Source organism: Dendrobates tinctorius, unplaced genomic scaffold (assembly GCF_039654945.1).
Source record: "Dendrobates tinctorius isolate UK_male_01 unplaced genomic scaffold, ASM3965494v1 ptg000138l, whole genome shotgun sequence".
Taxonomy (NCBI): domain Eukaryota; kingdom Metazoa; phylum Chordata; class Amphibia; order Anura; family Dendrobatidae; genus Dendrobates; species Dendrobates tinctorius.
The window spans coordinates 22,139,504-22,166,813 of NW_027361806.1; the positions used below are offsets into that span (position 1 = coordinate 22,139,504).

The 27,310-nt window shown below is 45.8% G+C and overlaps 1 protein-coding gene across 5 annotated transcripts in view; it reads left to right on the plus strand.

Annotated features, from left to right (window-relative positions):
- ST6GALNAC3 (ST6 N-acetylgalactosaminide alpha-2,6-sialyltransferase 3) overlaps window positions 1–27,310 on the plus strand; it is a 426,930-nt gene that overhangs the window by 156,384 nt on the left and 243,236 nt on the right. For all 5 annotated transcript variants that reach the window (XR_012220156.1, XR_012220157.1, XM_073544821.1 and 2 more), the window contains one exon: window positions 13,572–13,981. Coding sequence is in view for 3 of the 5 variants with exons in the window: in XM_073544821.1 (XP_073400922.1) it covers window positions 13,572–13,981 (410 nt within the window). In the remaining 2 variants the exon portion in view is untranslated. The remainder of the gene's footprint in view (window positions 1–13,571; window positions 13,982–27,310) is intronic.

Consider the following 27,310-nt stretch of genomic DNA (forward strand, 5'->3'; position numbering starts at 1 on the left):
CTGCAGCTGCGGCTTATGTGTTTGTTTCGCTTCCCGTCTTACTGAATATTTGTCAACAAAGTCCCATCTTGATATTTGCAGCTTAATTATCACCAGTTTGCATCATGAAACTGACGGGGAAACTATACTTTCTAGTAACCAGCCAGTATATGACTTGTATCTTGCATTTTCATCAGTTTTCTTCTCTGCAGGTATTACTTTGCAATTTACTGAGCTGGTGGTGGAAAACTAGCTGCTATGATGTTTCCCAAGATAGACATGAGGGATTCCTGCTCCTCATTCCTTAGTTAGCACGCAGACAGAAGCACAGGATGGCAAATACACAATAGTATTGAGCAGTGTAGATGTGAATCTAGCTCTGGGAGCAAGAGCTAGATTCACAGACTCCTGCCTGTTTCCTCCCTCTTTCCCGCACTCCCCTCCTCCACAGGGTATAATAGGAGGTATAACCTGACACCTCATTGTGCTGGCGGCAGTCTGTCTCTTAAGCAAGATGGATTTGAGCTGTTTGTTTTTTTTCAGACTCGATGATCAGTTCAAGAGGAGGGGAAGGGAAAGAAGTGGCTCATAAGTGGAAAATGAAACATATTTCCCTGATAAGATACATTACCAAGTTTCTTATATCTGCCTCTACTGTTGATTTTTGCAAAGTTTGTTCGAAAACTTTCATTTAAGCTGGCCAAACACATGAGAATACCTGTCCCGTCCCCCCTATACACCTCGTGCAGCTGGCGGATGAGTATTCTTGTGTTTTCAACGGGGAGAGTGGATAAAAGTTACTGCCGAAAAGTTCTCTTCTGTAAAAAAAAAAAAGGAATGAGTATTGATGTATTCATTTTCCAACGGCCCGACCCTTCTCTCTCTGAAATATCTGCTGATAGAGAGAGGGTCAGGAGAATCTTCTACACATTACATGGTCACCTGGTCCCACCACAATCGGTATCTTCAGCCATCTTGCATCCAACATTGTGTGTCAGCTTTATCAATCAAAAAAAGTTATATAAATTGACAGATGTGTCCCTCGGCAAGTTCCCACCTATTCACAGGATAGATGAGAATTTGTGGAGCATTTGGGGTCTGACTACTCGGATCCCAGCACGATGTGGCTTTGACATGGCCACTTAGAATGGAGTGGTACCAGGCCAAGTAAAGCGCTAATAACCACAAAACGGGCATGGTGGACGCATCTCTACGAGCCTTTTATCTTTTCCTTTAGGCACGTAGTTGTTCTCACTCTTAGGATTTGCTCTCATGGATTCTGATTTCACGCCAACTCCGTGCGTTTACCTCCTGTTGTTGATTTGTAGGGGATTCTGTACGGTGAAGACTTTTGTGCCTCCAAACATGTCACATATTGTTACGTTAAGATAAATTATGCCTTTCATAAAAATCTCGCTAGTTTCGTACGGCTAATGTTTCTACAAGACGGCGTCCTCATAGGTCAGTGTGTACGCGGCAGAGGCCTCCAGCGTGACAGAGTGATAGATGGGCAAGAAGAAGATGGATGTGTGAAAAGTCATTACACCTGGTAAACAGCAACAGTAGATGAAATGTACAAACATGGCAGCTTCCAAAAGGAAATGTAAAAAAACAAAACATGGGAACTAGACCAGAGCTCATACATAAAGAGTGACAGGGAGGCAGCACTATCTGTGCCTCCATTATGTACAGGTAGACACACATGGAGTGACAGGGAGGCAGCACTATCTGTGCCTCCATTATGTACAGGTAGACACACATGGAGTGACAGGGAGGTAGCACTATCTGTGCCTCCATTATGTACAGGTAGACACACATGGAGTGACAGGGAGGCAGCACTATCTGTGCCTCCATTATGTACAGGTAGGCACACAGGGAGTGACAGGGAGGCAGCACTATCTGTACCTCCATTATGTACAGGTAGACACACAAGGAGTGACAGAGAGGCAGCACTATCTGTGCCTCCATTATGTACAGGTAGACACACATGGAGTGACAGGGAGGCAGCACTATCTGTGCCTCCATTATGTACAGGTAGGCACACAGGGAGTGACAGGGAGGCAGCACTATCTGTACCTCCATTATGTACAGGTAGACACACATGGAGTGACAGGGAGGCAGCACTATCTGTGCCTCCATTATGTACAGGTAGGCACACAGGGAGTGACAGGGAGGCAGCACTATCTGTGCCTCCATTATGTACAGGTAGACACACATGGAGTGACAGGGAGGCAGCACTATCTGTGCCTCCATTATGTACAGGTAGGCACACAGGGAGTGACAGGGAGGCAGCACTATCTGTGCCTCCATTATGTACAGGTAGACACACATGGAGTGACAGGGAGGCAGCACTATCTGTGCCTCCATTATGTACAGGTAGACACACATGGAGTGACAGGGAGGCAGCACTATCTGTGCCTCCATTATGTACAGGTAGGCACACAGGGAGTGACAGGGAGGCAGCACTATCTGTACCTCCATTATGTACAGGTAGACACACAAGGAGTGACAGAGAGGCAGCACTATCTGTGCCTCCATTATGTACAGGTAGACACACATGGAGTGACAGGGAGGTTGTACTATCTGTGCCTCCATTATGTACAGGTAGGCACACAGGGAGTGACAGGGAGGCAGCACTATCTGTACCTCCATTATGTACAGGTAGACACACAAGGAGTGACAGAGAGGCAGCAGTATCTGTACCTCCATTATGTACAGGTAGGCACACGGAGTGACAGGGAGGCAGCACTATCTGTATCTCCATTATGTACAGGTAGGCACACATGGAGAGACAGGGAAGCAGTACTATCTGTGCCTCCATTATGTACAGGTAGACACATATGGAGTGATAGGGAGGCAGCACTATCTGTATCTCCATTATGTACAGGTAGACACATATGGAGTGATAGGGAGGCAGCACTATCTGTACCACCATTATGTACAGGTAGGCACACAGGGAGTGACAGGGAGGCAGCACTATCTGTACCTACATCATTTACATGGAGAGACAGGTAGATGATACTATCTGTACCATAATTTACATGGGATGATAGAGAGGCAGTACAATCTGTGCCTCCATACTTTACTTGGAGTGCTAAACATAATGATGTAGCAGTGTTGTGCACGTGGCTATAGTGGAGTCCAGTTTGTCACTTTAGCACGATGCGCTCAGCACTTGATTTATTACGAGGAGGACGGCAAGTAAATGTGCTGCTCTGATTACCAGGACGAACAACAGAAACGGCCCAATGCCGACCCTGGGATCACTTTCATAGCAAATATAACGTAACTTAGTTTGAAGCATTATTTTCGTTTTTTATTTTTTTTTGCTGAGCATAAGACGATACAGCTCTGCTGTTCTGGTAAATCTCTGTATTTCTCATATGAAGTAATTCTGGAGCATCTTTTCTTGGGTCTCTGCATTGTGTTGTCCCTCTATGATTCCTCCTGTAAATACATGCTCTGCGTCCCTGGGTAAAGGCTTTCTCTATTTTGCGGTGTGTCAGACACAGCCGGTTGCCGCACTAACGAGACGTCTTCCTGGCAATAAGCCTCCAGTATAATGGGGAATATTGCAGTAAATTCTTCAGTTTACACTGTAAAGCGAGTTATGTAAGTGGCTCTTTAGCCATTGTATAATGGCCCGAATCCTCGACTGAGGACATTAGCGGGGGCTCTCATCGCTGGTGGGAGGTGAAAACGGTGTCTGGAACAAAAAGCACCGCAGTTCACAAGTGACTCTTCCTCTTCCCTGTTTATTTTTCCTACAATTTGCGGAACTCGTTAGTTCAGTAATTGACAGTATGCTAGTTACATATGGACGAAGATAACTGTGATGGCCCCATAAAGTTCTCTGTCAATGTTTGTACCCTGTTATGTGGTTATATGGGAGTCAATCACGTATAAAGACGCAATAAAGACCCAGGGATCGCCATGTTAGCTGACGCCAGTGTGCTCTGAATTTTTTATAACTAGGAAAAATTGGAAAGAATTCCTGGTATTCGTGCACAGAGCAGAGAGCGGGTCCTTCGGCAGGTCCGTATTCTGTCGGTGCTGGACGGGAGCCCTGCAAATCGCCTCCTACCTGCTGGCATCTCCGGCTCCTTTTTAGATCAGCCAGCCTGGTGCAACCGTAATGTTGCAGCGCGATGCTCGCATGATGTTGCACCAGACCAGCTAATCTAAAGAGGCGCCGGAGATGCCGGTAGGTAGTAGGCAATTCGCGGGGCTCCCATCCTGCAGCCATAGAATACGGACCAGGCCGTTGAATCAGGGTCCTGCAAATTGGTTCGCTCATTTCTTAACATGCTGAGGCTTAAGGCAGAAAGTACAATAATCCCCAACGGGCCACTATCTGAGAAGCCACTCACTTCATAAGGCTCGTTTTAGTCCATATAGTGTCATTCGTAGTCCTCGTTGTACAAGACACATTGCTGGAGAAGCTGTGCCGGGGCGCATACATTGCTGGAGACGCTGGGCCGAGGCGCATACATTGCTGGAGATGCTGGGTCGGGGCGCATATATTGCTGGAGACGCTGGGCCGAGGCGCATACATTGCTGGAGACGCTGGGCCGGGGCGTATACATTGCTGGAGACGCTGGGCCGGGGCTTATTCATTGCTGGAGATGATGGGCCGGGGCATATACATTGCTGGAGACCCTTGGCCGGGGCGTATCCTTTGCTGGAGATGCTGGGCCGGGGCGCATATATTGCTGGAGATGCTGGGCCGGGGCGCATATATTGCTGGAGATGCTGGGCCGGGGAGTATTCATTGCTGGAGACGCTGGGCCGGGGCGTATTCATTACTGGAGACTCTTGGCCGGGGCTTATTCATTGCTGGAGATGCTGGGCCGGGGCATATTCATTACTGGAGACTCTGGGATGGGGCGTATACATTGCTGGAGACGCTGAGTCGGGGCTGTGATAAAACACTCCGGGATCGGCTTTGCTGGGGTCAAAGGTCACGTGCGTTCAGCATGAAACTCAGGCGCAGAGCTGGGATTCGGGTGTAACTGACCCTGGGTCAGGTTTATTAACGGTGAAAGCAATGCAAAAAGGAAATAAAACATAAAACAAATCCTTGCCTGTCCGGCACTAACTAAACTATGGACAACCTACCTACCAACTGGCTGGCTTCTCCCGTCCAGCCAAACCACAGTTGCAGTGGGCACTGCTTTCACTCACGTGTGTCTCTCACACAGACAGGCTCTCTGTGTCCCCAGGCTGAGACACTCACACAACCACCTGGCATCCTTTTATATCCACCTCCCATTATTCATTAGCAAGCAGGTGCGATACTGACCAGACTAGGCCACATAGGAAAGGAATCTAGGTGATATATACCTGCCCTCATCCACTATTCCCACATGATTCTCACATATCCCCCCCTCTGCTCAGACCACTCCGGTCGAGCAATGACACCCGCCAAACAGTGCACTCGGGACAGGGCATCTGCATTTCCCATCTGTACCCCTGGGCGGTGCTCCACCGTAAAAGTGTAGGCCTGCAGGGCATGGAACCACCGGGTCACCCGGCTATTCCGTTCCTTGTTCAAGTGCATCCACTTGAGAGGGGCATGGTCAGTGATCAGCCTGAACTTTTGGCCCACCAGGTAATATTTGAGGGCCTCTAGAGCCCACTTAATGGCGAGGCACTCTTTTTCTACGACTGCATACCTTTGCTCGCGTTTATTCAGCTTCCTGCTGAGATAGAGGACTGGGTGTTCCACTCCGTCCCTCACTTGTGAGAGTACGGCCCCGATACCGGTATCAGAGGCATCCGTTTGTACCACAGACTCGCTGTGGAAGTCCGGAGTCACCAGTACGGGCGGAGAGCAAAGTGCCCGTTTTAGGCTATGGAAGGCTTCTTCAGCCGCTAAACTCCATTTAATCATGACGGAGTCTTTCCCTTTTGTAAGATCCGTCAGGGGGGTAGCGATGGCTGCAAAACTGGGTATGAACCGGCGATAATAGCCGGCGATCCCCAGGAAGGCTTGCACCTGCTTCTTGTTGACAGGTTGTGGCCAGTCCTGAACCGCCTGAATCTTATCAACCTGGGGTTTAACAACACCCCTCCCAATTACATACCCCAAATACCGGGCTTCTTCTAGCCCGATGTGACATTTCTTGGGGTTCGCGGTTAGACCTGCCTCCCACAGGTCGTCAATCACAGCTTGTACTTTCTGGAGATGAGTCTCCCAGTCCAAGCTGTAAATGACAATGTCATCCAAATAGGCCGAAGCGTACCGCCTATGTGGCCTCAGGACTCGATCCATCAGTCTCATGAAGGTCGCCGGTGCTCCGTGCAGTCCAAACGGCATATACACATACTGAAATAGACCTTCCGGCGTAACAAATGCTGTCTTTTCTCTGACAGCCTCCGCCAAAGGGATCTGCCAATACCCCTTTGTTAGGTCTAGGGTCGTAATATACCGGGCTTTTCCTAACCGATCTATTAACTCGTCGACCCGGGGCATAGGATAGGCATCAAATTTTGAGACCGCATTCAGTTTCCTGAAGTCATTGCAGATCCGGATGGTGCCCTCCGGTTTAGGAATTAGCACAATCGGGCTGGACCAAGCACTGTGCGATTCCTCAATGACACCTAACTCTAACATTGCCTTCACTTCTCGGGAAACGGCTTCACGGCGCGCTTCCGGGATTCGGTAGGGCTTTACGTGAACTGTGACACCAGGTTCCGTTACGATGTCATGTTTCATTAGCGTAGTCTGCCCGGGTTTTTCTGAGAAAAACTTTTGGTTGTGAAGTAGAAACTGCCTGACCTCAGTCTTTTGCCGCTCCGAGAGAGTCTCTGCAACCCGTACCTCCGGTACGGTATGCCAGCAGACGGGACGGGCCAGCTCCGCTGACAAGGCAGACCGATCTTTCCAGGGTTTTATCAGATTTACATGATAAATCTGTTCAGGTTTCCGTTTACCTGCCTGGTATACTTTGTAGTTTACTTCACCAACTCTTTCCTTAATCTCAAAGGGGCCCTGCCACTTTGCCAGGAACTTACTGTCCACCGTGGGGACCAGGATCAACACCCTATCTCCGGGTGCAAACATACAGATCTTGGCGCCCCTATCATAGATTCTTTTTTGGGCTCCTTGAGCCTGTATCATGTGTTCTTTGACGATAGGCATAACAGCCGCAATACGGTCCTGCATTTGTGTGACGTGATCTATCACTGTTTTAAACGGAGTGACCTGACCCTCCCAGGTTTCTTTTGCAACGTCTAACAGTCCGCGAGGACGTCGGGCGTACAGCAGCTCGAAAGGCGAGAATCCCGTGGAAGACTGGGGTACTTCCCTGATGGCAAAAAGCAAATACGGAAGTAAATAGTCCCAGTTCTTCCCATCCTTGTCTATCACCTTTCTCAGCATCTGCTTCAGAGTTTTATTGAACCGTTCGACCAACCCGTCTGTTTGAGGGTGATACACGGATGTGCGTAACTGTTCGATTTGTAACAATCGGCAGAGCTCCTTCATTACCCTGGACATAAAGGGGGTCCCCTGGTCGGTGAGTATCTGTTTTGGTATACCGACCCGACTAAACACATGCACCAGTTCCTTGGCAATCGTCTTGGTGGCCGTGTTACGCAAAGGGATGGCCTCCGGGTAACGAGTGGCATAGTCCAAGATGACCAGGATATGTTGGTGTCCACATGCAGACCGTGGAAGGGGCCCAACTAAATCCATCCCAATCCTCTCAAACGGGACTTCAATAATAGGTAGGGGTACCAAAGGGCTACAGAACCGGGGCTTAGGTGCAGAGGCTTGGCAGTCAGGACAAGACTCACAATATACACGAATATCGTGATGCATGCCTGGCCAAACAAAACAGTGTAATATCCTTTCGGTGGTTTTCTGGACTCCCAGGTGACCTCCCATCACATGTCCGTGGGCCAGGTCCAGCACCTGCCGCCGGTAGGGTTTTGGCACGACTAATAGTTGCACCGTATCTTCCCCCTTTTTCTATATCTGATAGAGTAAATCATTCTCCAGAACCATGTAAGGATATGCCAGCCTAGAGCCAGGTTCTACGGGTACCCCATTTATCACTTTTACATTTGTCCTAGCCTGAGAAAGGGAAGGATCCTTTATTTGCTCGCTTTGGAAGTCATCTTTCTAAACTTCTAAATCCGGCAAACGGGGAGGTGGACGGCTGTCGGCCTCCTCCTCTTCCCCGGTCTCCTCTGTATCACCCGCCATGACTGAAAACGGGAACTGTAGGTCATTTCCAGCAGACTCTTCCCCCGAGTCTTCCGGGGAGACCTCTTCCAGGGGTTCGGGACCCACACGCGCCCGGGGAGAAGAATCATGTACATTATTACCCTGGGGTATCAACTGATTCTCCCACAATTGCCAGAAGTGGTGAAAATCCCGGCCCAGGATAACATCATGCAATAACGCCGGGACGAGTCCCACTTTATGTTGCACAGACCCATAGGAAGTAGTAATGCATATGACCGTGGTGAGGTACGAACAGGTGTCTCCATGCACACACGTTACAGAAAATTTGTCTGATGGTCCAGTCGGGGCTGACACCAGACTGGCCTTCACCAGAGTCACCACACTTCCCGAGTCTAACAATGCCACCACATTTTTGCCATCAACAGTTAAATCACACAAGTGTTTTTCCACCTCCTTTTGACCAGCATTCACACTCACTACCTGTGCAACCATAGACATGCGGTTTTAAGAGTCTGTGATGTCGCACTGCATGGGTTCAGTAGTGACCGGACAGTTCGCAGCAATGTGGCCCATCTCTTGGCAGCGGAAACACCTAACGGGCCCCTTGCTTAGACCATAGTTCGTTACTCTCGGCCTCGCAGTGCGGGCAGTCCCGTTTTCCTCCCCCACTGTCTTAGGGATTTTTCCATCTCCCCTACTCCCTGGAACAGTCTTACCGGTTCCACGTGGGGACGATGAAGAACGAGTTGGGGTAGCGTAGTCCCGGAGTCCTTCCGCCACGGAGAAACGTTCAACCAGATCCACCAGTTGATCTGCCGTCGTAGGATTTCCATGGCTTACCCACTTCCTCAGGGCTGGCGGTAGAGCTCTCAGGTACTTGTCCATGACGACTCTCTGGATTATCTCTGGCGCTGTCAGCACCTCGGGTTGTAGCCACTTCTTCGTCACGTGGATCAGGTCGAACATCTGTGACTTTATCCGGCTGATAAGTCCATTGATGCACTCTCTGTGCACGGACAGCGGTCGTCACTCCCAGCCGGGCCAAGATCTTGGCTTTCAGTTTGTCAAAGTCCTGCGCAGCTTCAGGCTCTAAGTCATAATAAGCCTTTTGGGCCTCACCGGAAAGAAACGGGGCAATCAGGCCGGCCCATCGTGCCTTCGGCCATTTTTCTCGCACCGCCGTCCGTTCAAACGTGGTCAGGTATGCCTCGACGTCATCTTCGGTCGTCATCTTCTGCCAGTACCGACTCACGTGAATCACTCTTGACTCGGCTTCCAGGTTAACCTCAGGTAAGCTTGCCAGGCGCTGCGCCACCTGCTGGAGAAGCGAACGATCGGTAGCTGTCATGTCCACCAACTCCTTCAGCTGGGCCATCATCACCCGATTAGCTTCTTGCTGGACGGCGGTGGACTGTACCAGCGCTTTCACCACGTCCTCCATGCTCATGCTTGCAACGTGATGCCCGCGTTCTCCACCACAATGTGATAAAACACTCCGGGATCGGCTTTGCTGGGGTCAAAGGTCACGTGCGTTCAGCATGAAACTCAGGCGCAGAGCTGGGATTTGGGTGTAACTGACACTGGGTCAGGTTTATTAACGGTGAAAGCAATGCAAAAGGAAATAAAACATAAAACAAATCCTTGCCTGTCCGGCACTAACTAAACAATGGACAACCTACCTCCCAACTGGCGGGCTTCTCCCGTCCAGCCAAACCACAGTTGCAGGGGGCACTGCTTTCACTCACGTGTGTCTCTCACACAGACAGGCTCTCTGTGTTCCCAGGCTGAGACACTCACACAACCACCTGGCATCCTTTTATATCCACCTCCCATTATTCATTAGCAAGCAGGTGCGATACTGACCAGACTAGGCCACATAGGAAAGGAATCTGGGCGAGATATACCTGCCCTCATCCACTATTCCCACATGATTCTCACAGGGCGTATACATTGCTGGAGACGCTGGGCCGGGGCGTATACATTGCTGGAGATGCTGGGACGGGGCGTATACATTGCTGGAGACGCTGGGCCAGGGCGTATTCATTGCTGGAGATGCTGGGACGGGGCGTATACATTGCTGGAGACGCTGGGTCGGGGCATATACATTGCTGGAGACGCTGGGCCGGGGCATATAGATTGCTGGAGACGCTGGGCCGGGGCGTATACATTGCTGGAGACCCTTGGCTGGGGCGTATACATTGCTGGAGACGCTGGGCCGGTGCGTATTCATTGCTGGAGACCCTGGGCCGGGGCGTATACATTGCTGGAGACCCTTGGCTGGGGTGTATACATTGCTGGAGATGTTGGGCCGGGGCGTATACATTGCTGGAGACGCTGGTCCGGGGCGTATACATTGCTGGAGACGCTGGGCCGGGGCGTATTCATTGCTTCAGACGATGGGCCGGGGAGTATACATTGCTGGATACGCTGGGCCAGGGCGCATTCATTGCTGGAGACGGTGGGCCGGGGCGTATACATTGCTGGAGATGCTGGGCGGGGGCGTATACATCGCTGGAGATTTTGCTGCTGTTTTCTGTGGTACAGGAGCGTATTGTGTGCTAAGTTCACCCACATAGTATGCCCTGGCCGACGTAACCTTTCATTGCACATGCCGCAGCACCCTGTAATGGATGCTGTGTGCAAGTGCTTGCAGAGTTATAAGAAATTAAAGGGCCACTGGCTGTCAAAACACAGCTGCTGGCCAGAGTAATTCAGTCCCAAGGAATCTGCCCGGGAGCTGGGGAAAAGGTCATCACGGGCCGTGAACAGCCCTCGGGCTGGAGGTTCCCCGTCCCTGATCTGAATAATAGTTGTCACCTTCCCTTTTGGATGATGCATTCATAGATGACTATTGAGTAACCCACCAAAGCATATAAATTAGTGTATCTAGGTATAGCCAGCCTCTACTCCATATGCACACCCCTTTAAGCCATGCTTCTTTTGATCATCAAAAGACTTTGAGAAGCATCAAAAGACATCGAAAAACTGGAGCAAGTTCAGAGAAGAGCGACCAGGATGGTGAGCGGACTGCAAAGTATGTCCTACGAGGAACGGGTAAAGAATCTGGAAATGTTTAGCTGCAAAAAAAAAGGCGAAGAGGAGACTTAATAACTGTGTACAAATATCTGAAGGGCTGTCACAGTGTAGAGGGATCATCATTATTCTCTTTTGCACAAGGAAACACGAGAAGCAATGGAATGAAACTGAAATGGAGAAGATACAGATTAGATATTAGAAAAAACAATGAATGGAACATGCTGTCACGAGAGGTGGTGAGTTCTCCTTAAAGGGAAGTCTTCACACAGAGGCTGGACAGACATCTGTCTGGGATGATTTAGTGACTTCTGCATAGAGCAGGGGGGTTGGACGCGAGAACCCTGGGGGGCCCGTCTAACTCTAACATTCTAGGATTCTATGATCTCCCAGATCGATTCCACCATCATTCTGCTACCAGTAGATTTCTCATGCGTTTAGTAGAACCTGTATCCGGAAATGTTTCTTCCTTCTTCGTGTATCCATATGGTTTTCTTAAGGCGTTTCTTTTGTATCTTTGGAAACGACTTCTATTCTGTGGGTAACCAAATACAATTACAACAATAACGTCTTTATTACCGCGTTCTTTACATATTTAATTATATTGCTCATTACGTTAATAGAAAACCCCACACTATCTCGATACAGAAATTCGCCGATTTTTTATTTCTTACAATCAAAATGACATTTATTATCTGAATAAAATCCAAGTGTTTTACAGAAATCCAAGCGAGATAAGAGCGGAGCAGCGCGGAACCTGGAGGAGCGGCGCAGATTACAGCTGACATGCTTTGTTACGAGACGATTTATATAACTAACCGTAATCTCTCCCAGCAAAGCAGCCTGCAATTTATACGTATGAATAAAATATGCAATATGCCGCGCGCTTTTATATTGCTTTTCTGTTTTATGCCCGGATTATCCATAAATCTATTCAATAAAATTGAAGCAATATTAATGCCGCTCACTCTCTTGTTTTCTATCTATGGCTTTTTTGATTGAAAAAGAAAATATCCAGCACGGGAAGCGAATCGTTATTTTGCATCTGTCTTTTTTTTTAGGACGGTGTGTGAAAAGAGAGATAAAAATGGAGGGATGGTGGAGAGGAAAACTGGATAAAATAGAACTTCTGCTTAAAGGCTTAATATTGAAAATATTAGATAATTGCTATTGTAAGTCCATGATATACAGCTTTTATTAAAAATATTCAATTTTGTAGATTTATCTATTTGCAAAAAAAAAAAAAAACCAGCATCTCCTGTAAGTGTGAACAGGTGCAAGCTGCCGTGCCTGCATAATATACAAAGGAATGCAGCCGCTTCTGTAAGATGTGTAATCATTCAATATATGAGATTTGGATGCATTACCGCTATATAGAATATACTTACACAATGAAGGTACTTTGCGCATAAATTGGCCAATTCATGAGCGCCCACAAGCCACGGCAAGGCGACTGCTCTCTGGTGGGACCGTAAACTAGCATATACTACTTTTTGCTTGTAAAATACGTTAACACCCTAAAGCTATGTTCACACTCTGCATTTTTTTCTCCAGACAAAATTTGCTCCTTTACTTTTATATCTGTTTTTTCTTTGGTTCTTTTTTTCATTCTTTTTATTTCTATCTCTTTCCTTTTTATGATTCTTTCTTCATTATTCTTTGGCTCTTATTCTCATTCACTTTCTTTTTTCTTTCTTTTCTGTCTTTCTTTCCTTTCTTTCCGTTGTTTCTTTTCTTTCTTTCTATTCTTTTTTTCTTTTTTTCATTTTCTTTCTTTTCTTTTTTCCTTCCTTTTCTTTCTATCTTTTCTTTCTTTCTTTTCGTTCTTTTATACATTTTATGTTTCCTGTACTAGTCCTAGTATTTATTACTTGTTGCTGGTGAAGTATGTTGATACTCTGCTGCAGAAACACATTTAGCATTGATACAATGCACAATTCTTTGATTCCTGTTGTATTGAATTCCATGGATTTTTTTTTTTTTTATCACAGTACAGCACTTTGTGTAACAATCACACTCCCATAATGTAAAGGAGAAGGGCATAGTCTATAGAGATTGTGAACCAGCAGGGGGTTGGTTACACAGGTGAGCTCAGTGAAGATTTTTTTGCAGCTCAATGTCAGTCAGAGAGAGGTAAAGCCATACATTTTTATAGTTGTTTCAAAGACATTTGGAGGTGAACCTTTAGAATTTACACTCCACTTTTGGATTCCTAATCAATAATTAATATATATTTTTTTTGTGTTCCAAGAGATAATTAGCGCTCAGCTACCATGCCTCACAGAAGTTCACTTTCAAAGAGGTTTGTAACTTTTCTTACTGAATGTCGTATATGTCTGATGGGAATTCTTGCTTTCATCTCCAGCCTCTCCAGCTTGACTGCAACCATTGTGCAATCGTCTCCAATTCTGGCCAGATGACGGGTCAGAGGGCCGGACGTGACATTGACCAATCTTCCTGTATATGGAGAATGAACAATGCTCCAACCAAAGGCTACACGGAAGACGTTGGCCAAAGGACCACAATCCGGGTGGTGTCCCACACCAGTGTCCCCCTGCTGCTCAAGGACCCTGATTACTTCTTCAAAGAAAGCAACGATACGGTCTACGTCATATGGGGGCCATTCAGGAACATGCGACAAGACGGGAAGGGGATAGTGTACAACATGTTACGAAGAACAGTGGAAAATTACAATAATGCCAAGGTTTATGTCACTACAGAGATGCGTATGAACTACTGCGACACCATCTTCAAGAAGGAGACCGGTAGAGATCGGTGAGATGCATGCTCTTCTATGGGGTACCTGCGGAGTATCATCTGTACAGTAGAGTGTGATTTGCATTTGGACGCATTTGCATATATGACTTAATAGCTGAAGTGGGGTCTTGGTATTATTGCGTGTAAGTTGTATAGAATAGGACAAGAGTAGAGATGAGTGAACATTTCAAGGTTCGATACGGTATGACGAGCATAACAAAACCAAGCCAAAAAGCTGCCAAAATAGCTAAAATTAGGGGCAGACACCAGAAAAGGTGGCATCAATCATCAATTGACCCATCAATTGTGCTATAAATAAACAATTAAAAAAAAAATTAACATGGGTTCCCCTCTATTTAATATAGCCAGCCAGGTAAAGCTGACAGCTGCGGGCTGCAACTATCAGCTGTCAATGTTAAGAAGGCTAGTTATCATGAATAGAAAGAGCTATACACTGTTTTTTAATTATTTAAATAAATAATTTAAAAAATGGTGTGGGGGTCCCCCCATTTTTGACAACCAGCCATGCTAAAGCTGACAGCTGGGTGCTGGTATTTTCAGTCTAGTAAGGGGTCATGAATATTGCCCCCCCCTGCCTAAAAAGAGCAGCTTGCAGCCGCTCAGAAAAGTCACATCTGTTAGAATGTGCCAGTTCTGGCTCTTTGCCCGTCTCATCCCAATTGCCTTGTGGAGGTTACAAGTGGGGTTCATATTTGTATTGTCCAGTGACATCAAGCCCACAGCTTAGTAATGGCGAGGCGTCTATAAAACACCTATCCATTAATAATTCTATAGTAATATTGTAAATAAACACAAACTTCAAAAATATTATTATATGCCTAGGTTTGTGGCAACCTCCAAATACAAAATCATCATAAAGAAAAAATCAGGAAGCTATAATGCCATAAAAATACAAAGAATTTTTATTGAATATTATTTTAAAATGTATACAACAACTTGATAAAAAAAATGGGGACAGCAAAAAATGCAAAAATGCAAAAAGCGGTCACTAAAGATACAGAAACCTGATGGAGCGTTTATAAGTAATGTACTATGCATATAATCCCGCAAGAAAAATATATGTATATTGACCAATTGTTAATTGGTCTAAAAGTAAGGTGCTAACTGCACGGTTCACTAGAGGTACAGTACATAACATCCGGCTACTATAACTATTTATTCCTAATCATTCCTCATCTTTAATTTTTTTTATAATTTCACTGTTGCACTTTATTTGCATTTTGGGTAACTTCCCTTAAGGACATTCGACTATAAGGTAATCTAGCTGGCTAACCTGAATATGGATGGGCGATCTTATTTTGCCATTGTTATGCACTTTATGCATTTTATATTCCCACTCTTTAAGCACTTTGGTATTATGGTCTTTAGGAAGCCATTTTTTCGGCTCTGTATGCACTTAGCACCTTACTTTTAGAACAATTAACTATTTGTCAATATGCATATATTTTTCTTGCGAGATTATATGCATAGTACATTACTTATAAACGCTCCATCAGGTTTCTGTATCTTTAGTGACCGCTTTTGTCATTTTTTTCTGTCCCCATTTTTTATCAAGTTGTCGTATAAATTTTAAAATAATATTCAATAAAAATTCTTTGTATTTTTATGGTATTATAGCTTCCTGATTTTTTTTCTTTGTAAATAAACACACAGCAAGAATAAAGTTCTTTGATTGAAAGAATAACACATCGTCTCCTGAGAATTTTTCTCACTGTGCCAGTGGTGATCTCACCAAGGTCACCGCAGTTCAGGGACCCAGCTGGGAACTCAGCCTCAGTGACCTGCAGTAATCCTGATGACCGTCACCGCTAGTCACTGATGCTGTGCTCACAGCAGCTCATTCTTCATTGGTTCTCAGCCTGGACAGCTGAAAACTATTTATCCCCAGATATGGATTATGGCGTGAGACAGAACAATGGACAGGTGAGGGATATTGTTGTTTTTTATTTTTGTTTCATTACAGGAGACGAGGGATTCAGTGGAATTAGGCGTTAGGTGAGTATAACTGTCTTTATTTTTAAGTAAAAAAGGAAAAATGTTTTGTTTTATTTCAAATAAAGGCCTTTATTCTGGCTGTGTGTTTATTTACCATGTAACTAAAGGATTAGTAATGGATAAGTGTCTTATAGATGCCTCTCCATTACTAAGCCGTGGGCTTGATGTCACCGGACAATACAAAGGTGACACCAACTCCATAAATATGAACCCCACTTGCAACCTCTACAGGGCAAGTGGGAAGAGCCGGGCAAAGCGCCAATATAGATTGGCCCCTTACAAGATGTGCCATGTTGTGGAATTAGAGAAGACCCATTTATTATTTTAAATGGTCTTAAGGGTTGTACATAGAATGTCAACTGCCCCAGATGCAAATAAAGTCCGTGGAGCCTCATTTAAGAGTCTCAAACACGGGACTAGCCAGATCTTCCTCCAGGGAAGGACCCAGCCAAGGAGTGGCTCCTTTTGAGCGCCTTTGCCGGCTGCCGCAGTGTTTTCTTTGACTGCTCTCCCTGAGGTCAGTGATTGTTTCGTGATGTTGGTCTACTAGGCATTGCTCCCACCTAGCCAGAATCCTACTCCACACTGATGAGGGGCAACACCCCGAAACAGCTGTCTGTGGATGGGTACCTGGCCTTGGTATTTCCCTTGTCATATCTTTAAACTCGTAAAGAGCTGGATATTGACTTAAAGGGCCACTTAATATGGTGGTAATGGTGGTTTCCGAAAGGAGCCACCCCTTGGCTGGGTCCTTCCCTGGAGGAAGATCTGGCTAGTCCCGTGTTTGAGACTCTTAAATGAGGCTCCACAGACTTTATTTGCATATTCGTATTTCCCAGGAAGCATTGCACCTAGGATATCGCTGATTGAGCACCTCTGCTGGCTGCCGCAGTGTTTTCTTTGACTGGTCTCCCTGAGGTCAGTGATTGTTTCGTGAACTGCCCCAGATGGCATGGCGCACCATCCAGTACTGTGGAGCCAAACTTACCCCCTTAAAGGGGCTGAACAGTCTTAGGCTACAAGTCTACAGTTACTATATATTACTGCAGACTTGTGAAACCTCACACTACGCACACTGGATGTTGTGAGGATTCTTCTGTGCAGGTGCCAGGAACAGGTTGTCATGTGACCACAAGTATGTGATTTGCATCCATGCAGTCACGTGCAAACTAGATGTGCGTGTCTAGTCAGAATGTGTCTGGAAGTGTGCAGATTGTTTGCTGCCACCAGAGAATCCTCATAGCGCATGTGATGTGAGGATTCACAAAGCTGCAGTCATATATAGTGACTGCAGATTTCTAGCCTAAGGCCGGACAAACCCTTTAAAGACTGAGACATTTTTTGTTTTTGCATCCGTATCTTTTCTTTGTCTTTACTACAAGGTAAATAACTGTTCTATCTTTTCAGCTTCATATCTGTACAACAGGTTGTTGCGGGTCGAGTTGTCATTTTGATTAACATCGTCCATTTTACTGTATAATGTACTGAAAGTGGAAAAAAATGCCCAAGTGAGATGAAATCACAATTCTGCCTTTTGTTCTTTTAGGTTTGATTTTTATGGCATTAAGTGTACGGTAAAAATGACCTGATAACATGATTCTCCTGGTCAGTACGATAACAACAATACTTAACTTGTTTATATATATTTTTTTATTTTAGTGACTTAAATATTTTTAAACTTTTAAAAAAAAAATTGGTTTAGTGTCACCTTTCTCTTAGACTCATAACATTTTGATTTTCTGTTGATGGCACAATGTGGATTTGCTTTTTGCATGAATTATATTTTGCACTTAAAAGTGATCGGAGCTATCTGTATGACATGATTGCCACCTGCCCCATATGGAGCGGGCTCAGCTCATGAGCCCGCTCCATACATCCTGACCAGCTCCCTGATAGATATTTACAGTACATTATGGAGTGTGAAGGGGTTAAATGGAACTTTCAGTGTGCAGTCCGGTCTGGGGACAGCATGTTATAGAGGAGCTATAGTTAGTATAACTTGTATTATTTATCTTAGGAGTCCAGTGGGCGGTTCTAATCAGTGATTGACCGATCTTTTTTGACTTTCAGAGCTTTTTTGCTAAAGCTGCCGCTCTAGTGGAAGGTTTTGCTCCATAAACCCGACACAACATCATGGTCGTCCTCCACCACGGGCCTCGTCATCATTTTTATGTATTTCCCTACTCCGCCCCTGTGGCCTTTATGGCTTCCAGCTCCCCGTTCTCCACTTTTCCCCCCCTTTCTGCGGTCTCTACAGGTGAATACACTTTGCATTCGCTCTATGCCATCTTGCATTACGTGAGTCGAGTCTTTCTCGCTTTTCATCTCCAGCCACGTCGTAATAACATCAGTACCATCGGTACATTGCTCCCTGATTACACATGAGCCCCCACAGGCGCCGGCGGGAGGAACCAGCCTGCATTATTTATTCTCTGATATCCGGTGAAGTGCCGCTCCTACTTAGGCCTTCGGGCACAATTACGGAAAACTATTGAACATATCTCACATTATGAAACTACGAGAAAAACTTTGGAAAAAAAAGATGGTATAAAGCGGCCGATACGACAGCGTCAGGCGCGCGGTCTTATCTGCAGCCTCTGTGGTCCGGGAAACATTTTTTATGATAATTAGTCTCAGCTCCCTCATAAACCATAACTCAGCGCTCACTGATAAAAGTCCCGGAGTTATTGAAATGTAATTTGTTTGGTTTAAATTGAAGCTTCGAGTCTCATTTTCGGAGTATTAGATTACCGGGGAAATACAGTGTGTCAGGGAAAGTAATGGATCCCGCTATCCGGCTGAACAATGTGGGAAGGAATGACAGTGTCAGAGTCCTACAAGGAGATAAGAGCGCTATGGCGGCGGAGGCGCCTGTCGCTGGAGACATCACATATATAATGTCATACTATTGCACTACGCCTTCACGAATACAGCTACACACCAAAGATACATAGGGCTGTGCAAAAGGCTCTAAGTGGATACAATGGACCATTGACAACAAAGCAAAAGAAAGTGACTGTCCGCCCTAAAAAAAATCCTGTACCATTATATATCTATAAAGAAGTCAGAACTTTTCTGATACAGAGCTCCAGATCCCCAGCACAATCATAATAAAATGTGTCCTGCCTCCACTAGGGGGAGCTCAGGAGCTTACTGCATACAGAGACTACAGTCCACAGTGAGTGACGCGGCAGGAGAGCCTGTGTGATGAGGTTCTATTTTAAGTCCATAGGACTGATGGAGGCAGCGAGGTACAGCGCTCAGCCTCAATAGACATTGATGGGACCACTGTTCTAGTGATTGTTAGAGGATTCACTGACACTGACTGATGAGACCCCCTTTCTAAAAACCAGTGGAGCTCTCAGACATTATTTGTGACCAGCATTCTACTAATCTATGAAGCTTCCTCTGGCAATAATAGATATCCGTGATCTAGCAATTGGTGGGATTCTATAGTATTGACAGGGACCCAACCCCATTCTAGTGGTCGGTGGAGCTCTCACAAACATTGATTGGGACCCCCATTCTATTGTTGAACCTTCCATAGACATTGACAGACCCCCATTCTTATGACTGATGGAGATACTATAGACAGTGACTGGGACCCCCATTCTAGTGATTGGTGAAGCTGCCATAAACTTTGACCGATATCCCCGTTTTAGTTATTGGTCGAGCTTCCTCAGACATTGAGTGGGAACCCCGTTCTGAAGATTGGTGGAGCTACCATAGACATTGACCAGGAACCCATTATAGTGATTGGTGGCGCTACCATAGACATTGTCTGGTCCACCTGTTTTATTAATTGGTGAATCTTCCATAGGCATTAACTGGGACCTTTGTTCTAGTGAGTGGTGGCGCTATAACAGCCATTGACTAGGTCCCACGTTGTAATCATTGGTAGAGCGCTCACAGACATTGACTGGGACCCCGTTTTAGTAATTGGTGAACCTTCCATGGACATTGACTTGGACCCCCGTTCTAATGATTGATGGAGCTTCCACAGACATTGACTGGACCTCCTTTTTAGTGATTGGTGGAGCTCTTACAAACATTGACTGGGACCCCGTTTTAGTAATTGGTGAACCTTCCATGGACATTTACTTGGATCCCCATTCTAATGATTGGTGGAGCTTCCATGGACATTGACTGGACCAAGTTTTAGTGATTGGTGAAGCTTCTGTAGATAATGACTGGGATCCCCGATCTAATGATCATTTGAGCTTCCACAGACATTGATCCGGTCCCCCATCTAGATATCGGTAGAGAGGCTCTATGGATAAATGATGAATGTCATTTCTATAAAACCCCTTTAGCGCATATCCCCTCTTTAGTACAATTTAGATGTTCCTTTTTACGTAACTTTTTCAGAATCTTTTTGGAATTTTATGCTCCTAAATAAATTTTAATATCAGAAAAGAAAAAGTAAAGTCATTGAGACATGCAGCTTGGCTCGGCGGACAGCTTCTGCATTCTTGGTTAATCTTTTTACAGCTCGGGATTCTTGATAAGTTCAGAAAGGAAGTGATCAAGGAAGGATCTTTCTAATCGTCAGGATGAATTCTGCTGAGCTTACTGATGACCAATCAATGCACTGAAGAGAAAACCATCAACAAATAGTAATATTCCTGCTGATGGTTTTCAGTTAAAAACAGTAGTTTTCTTGGTTATTAATCCTCCGTCCATTAGGAAAATACAAACTTATGTGCATAAAATGAAAACAACATAGGCTGTAACCTACCGTATATTGGTACATCATGCTCCAAACTTTCAACCCAACTGTTGGATTTTACTTCCTAAACCTGAAAATCAACAGATAAAACCATGTTGACTATTATTATTAAATTGCCCTTCCTTCTTTACATCCCGCCATATTTCATAAGTCTCGACGTACAGTTATATTGGCGCCCATAACTAACGATGCCAGGAAAGGCTCCACGCCGTCTACCCATAAACAACATAAATAATTAAACTAAAACAATTATTTTCCCCGCCGTAAATCTGCCCCCTATTTTTTTTTGCCGGTCGTTACGGTATAATTTCACTAATCATCTTGATACACCGCGTTCTTGGTGATTTATACGGCGTTACATAATCATCCAGACAATAACGAAGCGACCGGTCTGGCGGATCCGTCTCGCGCAGAACCCGGTGATTTCGGATACAAATTAAGATTGTGTACTGAAATGTATTAAATGTTATTAGACGTGTAGATCAAGTTTATAGTCTGCAAAATGGAGCCTTTGGGAGGAAATTGCTCGCTGGCAGCGTTTACGAGACTTGGTTGCGTATCAGCCTCTTCTCTTTTGTATGCGGTGCCCTGGATTAATGGTTATAGGCGTGAAGTCATTCAGGCTTTTTTTTATTTCCCCACCGCCCACCTCACACCGGCGTGAGACCACCGAGGGGATGGAGAGCATTTTATATCGTTTTGTTTTTCTGGATGTTTTTGGATCAGTTTCAGGTCTTTCTCCAATTACATTTTTTAATTTTGCAGATTGATGCGCTCTCCGCCACCGATGGCTCCGGGAAGGATTAGTAAACAAGCACAAGAGATGTGCTTTGTTTTTTTTTTTCGTGTCTACTGTGATGAATTAAGGAACGTCCAATAATAAAAAATTATACTGCACCAATATCCAATGCGAATTGTGGGCATTGCCGATGAGGAGGGATGGGGTGACAACAAATCTCGCCTCTATTTTTGCTTCCCATGTCGGATTGTTGACCCGTTGGAGAACAAAGAGAGTGCAGTGCTGCAGCCAATTCAGCCCATCCATCTATTACCCGGTCAGACAATGGCCATCATGTAGCGGATGTTAGCCGATACTTCCCTTACAATAACTGATACTTACCAAACTATTTCGCAACTTTAGTAGTTGTTGCATTCCGTAATCTGCAAAAACTGTAGTCGCCGTATACTCGTAGCTTTAACCCAACTTTCTAAGAGGTATATACAAGTAGCTGTGTAGTAGGTGGGATGTCAGTGCTCGGGGCAAGGCTGGTCTCTTACCCCCCTAACCTGTGATCCATTAGCACTCTGTGAATCTCTTCCACCAGTCTGTTATTGAACAGCATTAGCCCCCAAGAACATATATTGTAATTTTATGAAAATACTGATGTACTTATAATTTGCTTTCTGTTTTTTTGCTGAAATCAAACAAAACATTTTGAAAAAAAGAAGGTCTTATATTGTTATGATACACTCTTTACATTTTATTTTCTACACTTCTTGTATAACTATTTCAATTCACCCTAATTTTAAACCTTGCCTTAATTAGGACCCTAAATATATAAAATAAAAATGATTTATGTATTTGTAGTACATTCCCACTGACTGAGCACTCCTCCCATCAATACAGGGCGGTTTTAATTAGTGCTGGATCCTATCTGCCCTTTAAATTGTAAGCTTTCTGCCCAGGAGAGGCACATTAGATTAGGATCCCAACAAAGAGGTACGCCTTGTCACTGGCTGTCGGGTTTCTCATGAATTAGCAATGTTTTGCCCTAAGTTCCATATATTCATTGTGTGCATATTATAGCATTTCAGAGGGCAGCGCAAGTTTTCATAATTAGAGCCCTAAAACTAGCCCTAAATCCAACCCTAAACCTAGCACCAACGTGAACCTAGCCCTAAATCGAGCCTTAAAAAGCCTAAACCCAGTCCTAACCTGAACACTAAACCTAACCTAAACCTTAAACTTAACCCTAACCTGAATCCTAAGCCTAGCCCTAACCTGAAAACTGAACCTAACCTAAACCTTAAACTTAACCCTAACGTAAACCCTTAACTTAACCCTAGCCTTAACACTAATCCTAACCTGAACCTTAAACCTTGCCCTAACCTTAAGCCTAAACTTAACCCTAAACTTAACCCTGACCTGAACCCTAAACCTTGCCCTAACCCGAACCCAGAGCTCATCAGCCGGTGACAGCACATCTCAAATTCTGTGCTCTGGGCAGGCGTCACCGGGCGGGCCTTCACTGTGATACTCTTAAGAAGAGGCCATGCTTGCTTTTGCTACTCATTTAACAGTGGGGGCTTTAATTATATTTACAGGATTTTTTTTTAGGAGGAAACCCTAATAGGGCTGTTGAAGTGAGACAAACCCCTTACAGGGGTATTGGTATCGTAGAAAGGGATGGCATATTGGTACAACTTGCTATCTTTTTCTATGATTGGTCAGGGTCTGAATTCTGGGACCTCTGATGGAAGGGGATGCAGCCATATGCCATTGTTTTTCTGGTGCACAGCAGCGCCCGGCCGCCTACTATGCAGGGAACTCCACGGGGCTTTATTCAAGTGAATGACGCCAACTCCATTCTCCTTTAAGGCTGGAGGGCCCAGAGTGCAATTTTGCAAGAGAATCTAAACCAGCACTGCTTCTCCTTCATCTCTAGGATCGGTGCGAGTCCCAGAGGTCGGACTCTGACAAGTATAGACCATCACGCTACAAAATGCGAAAACATCTTTAAAATGCCCTTTAAATGCTAATCACATCCTCCTATCAGTACAGATTATAAAGTGAAGTTATACTGAAGCCATGAATACATATTATTACGTGGACATGATGTGACTTTGTTGGCGGTAAGGTTACATTCGTGACTTACCCCTCCCTATATGCTGCTTTAATATGTAGCAGATGTAATATATAGCAGCGCCGGGTCTAATTACTGTAATTTCACCACGTACCGCCATCCAGGTGAGCGGCTTATCAAGGTCTCCTGTAATATGTAGCTCTGGGGAATGCTAATTAGCTTAGGTGACTGTGATCGCACGCAGGACGCCGGGGTAGACGACAGGCACTGTCTTGGGACTCCGGCTCAGACAGTGAAATTGCATTATCTCCACGTAGCAATTTCCTAGGAGTATCGTCTGCATACATTGTAGCAGCAGCGAACATGCAACGAGAGACATGACGAGCTGCAGAACTAATGCCAGCAAAATTATTTTTTATTTATTAAACCCAGACTCAAAAAAAAAGCTAAAAAGTCTGTTTCAGATGTTAATAAATCCTGCAATTGTGGTACTTGCAGGTACACAGGATGCGGTGACGAGTCACGAGACGGTTTGGTGCTTTTTATAATAACGTTTATAGGCCTAGAGGTAACTATCCTCAGTCACAGCCTGACCAACCAAAGGGGTAACAAGGGTTGCCCTCGCAGGGGCTCAATACAAGCAAACACAACCAGAGTAGAACACGACTACGTCCGGCGAAAGCCGGTCACTATAGGGCCGCGGTATGGCCGACTACGGGTCCTTAACTATATAGTCAACTTAGCCGTCTTGACGTCCCTCGGCGTCCTGGACGGTGGTTTTTCGGTGGAGCAGCCGCTGGGCCCAGTTGTTGAAGAGTCGACGTAGTCTTCGAGCGTTCCAACGCTCCTGTGACGCTGGGGCACCTCCGGCCCCGGAGGAGTCCTTGGATGAGTGGGCCGCGGCCCCCGGACTGGGGTAAGCAGTAGCGGTGCGGGGTGGCGAGTGGCAGGCCACCTGTGCAGCTAGCAGCTGCGATGGGGAATCCGTGGCAAGCAGAGGCTTGGCCCCTGCCACAGATTGGAGCGGGACAGTGGTGACCGCCGACTGCACTGGACTTGCTGCGACCACGGGTAAGGGCAGTGCGGGTGGCGGGAGACAGGCCACAGCCGTGGGCTGGGGCGAGGCGGCAGCGGGCGCGAGCGACCACGGGCAGGCCGCGGGCTGGGGCGAGGCGGCAACGGCCGCGAACTGAGGTGAGGCGGCGGCTGCTGCAGGCTGAAGCGGGGCAGCAGGTCTCGGACTGTCGTCTGGGCGCTGTCCCTCTGATGTCCTAGGTGAGCGTCTCCCCTGTTACTGGTGAGTCGCTCCCACGGTCTCCTGCTGCTTCTGTAGCCGGTCTGCTGACTCATCATGACTAGCGCTCCCCGCCCCTTTTATACTGGCTCCTCCCCCAGCCCATCTGTCCATCTCAGCGGTCCGTCCCTGAACTCTGTCCCCCGGGAACAGTTTCCCCCAGAACCTAGATGACGGTCCCCTTGGTTCCAGCCCGGACACTTGGGGAGGGCCGTTCTTCCCACACTCTATCCATCCTCAGGGATCATTCAGACGTCCGATTTCCATGCGCTTGTTCTATCCATGATTTCCACGCACACATTAAAAGTAGAGTCTATGGTGCCTTTCACATGTACTGTACATGTTTTTTTCTGGATCGGGTGTCTGCAGAACAATAGCCAGAGACATTTCCGATTTTGATCATAGCCATGGATCAAAGTCAACAGTAAATGGACCTAAAAAAAAGAATGGGGGATAGCGCTCAGATGACACCATTGTTTCACCCAAGTGATGTCTTTTTGTTACCATTTAATGGGCAGAAGCTTGGAAATTTGGGGGGTTTCTTTTTTTGCATATGAAAAACACAGATGCCACACTGATGGTAAAAATGGAACCGCGGACCAAAAATGAATGAAATTTGGATAAAAAAAAGTTGGTCAGCCCAAGCTCATAGTGTAATCTAAGCACTTTGCCTGCTAGGGGATATCACCCCTTTAAATATCTCACCTTTAATGTTCTGAAGGAACTTGTCTAATCAGATATGCTAAATATGAGCTTGGTGCACCCTAGGTGTGGCCAAGAGGCTCATTGCACCATTCTACCTGCTGGTTTTGCCAGTCTTCGCCTTCCTCACTGGTGTTTGACTGACACGCCTGGACTAAGCATTAGTGTTCGCCTACTAAGAATATTTGATTAAAGTTCTAATTTTTGCGGAACAGAAACAGTGATTATTACAACAAAGGTGCAATTTTTAGAGGTGAAGAACTGGAAGTTGTAAAGGGCTTCTACATACTCAGATCGATCGATGTTCACTCAAGATGCAGCGACGACATCGGAAGACAATAGGATAATCGCTATGGTAAAATCAACAATGAAGTCACTGGACAAGGTCTTCACATCAAGGAATATTTCACTTGTGGTGAAGACACGACCGTACATAGTCTGGTCTTTTCTGTTGTAACATTTGGATGCAAAACCTGGGCGATAGAGGAACAAGACAGAAACAGAATCAACTCCTTCAGAATGTGGTGCAGGAGAAGGATGTTATCAATACCACGGATGGAAAGAAGAACAAGCAAATAAATCTCAGAACAAGTCGAGCCAGACATGACCCCGAAGCAAGGATCACCAAGCCGCGACCTGTGGACACATCATACGTAGAGGGCGATCACTGGAGAAGGACATCATGGTCGGAAGATCAGACGGAACAAGGCGAAGAGGAAGACCCGCAAAATGATGGCTTCATACAATCACGATAATGTCAGAGAAGACCCTGGTGGACCTATCTAGGCTGCACAAGATCCATCTTCCTACAAAGCGTTCTTCCATCAAGTCGCCATAGACCGAGCTGAAGGCTGTTAAATAAAGTTAAATTAATAGGATTAATGTAATATGTATCGTGACATCATCGGAATTCACCTTGTATTTCATGGTGTATGGACAGCTCAGGGTCCAGGTTGTGAATGTAGCAGCTCTCTTCCCCTCTCGCAGCAGGAATCCTCAGCACAATACCACCTAATCTTGTGATAAGCCCTATGGATCCTAGCCTGACTTTGGATTTATTTATATACTTACAGTTATCATTGATAACTTGGCGCCCTCCAATTTACTCGACTTTAGAGCAAACTCATTGAAAGACAAAAGAAAACCCACAATATCCATAAATGCAGCCCCCACAAAGCCTGGAGGCGGGTGTCGGTCTTCTCAGTTGTGTCGGATTTTGCTATTATTCTTGGTGCAGCCGTTTCCTGCGCCTGTCTCTCAATCACCCTAATTACTTCCTTCCACCGAGTCGCTCAGTAGTCAGACTATTGCTGTGAGCCGCCAGTTCAGCGTGAAGCCATCGCGCTCGCTGCCTGCTTGAGAAAGAGGGAGCACTTCAAGGGGAATTAGGAGGCGAATCTCAACCAGGCAGACAATCGGAAGGAGCGCCGGGAGACGCAATGAGCAAAACGTCACCGCTGGGCCTCTTATGACTGATAAACAGGGTATAGAAAATGTAAAGCGCCGCTCCGCCGAGTGACCGACTCTCTGGAGGAATTATCAGTGAGTGAAAGTAGCACGTTATAAAACATGGGATTATGATACAAAAGCGTTACATCCAGATTTGGTCAGCGTTCCTCCTGGTCACCAGAGGCCTCTCCCCCTCGAATTCAGAATTTCATGGAAGCACTGTGACAACTCCCTTTAAATTCCACTTTTTCAAAAGATACGGACACCTCCATAGGCATTTTATATTTACTTACACGCCTTTACTTTGTGTTCAAAATAATATTTGTAATTGGTTTTCATAAAAAAAAAAAGTT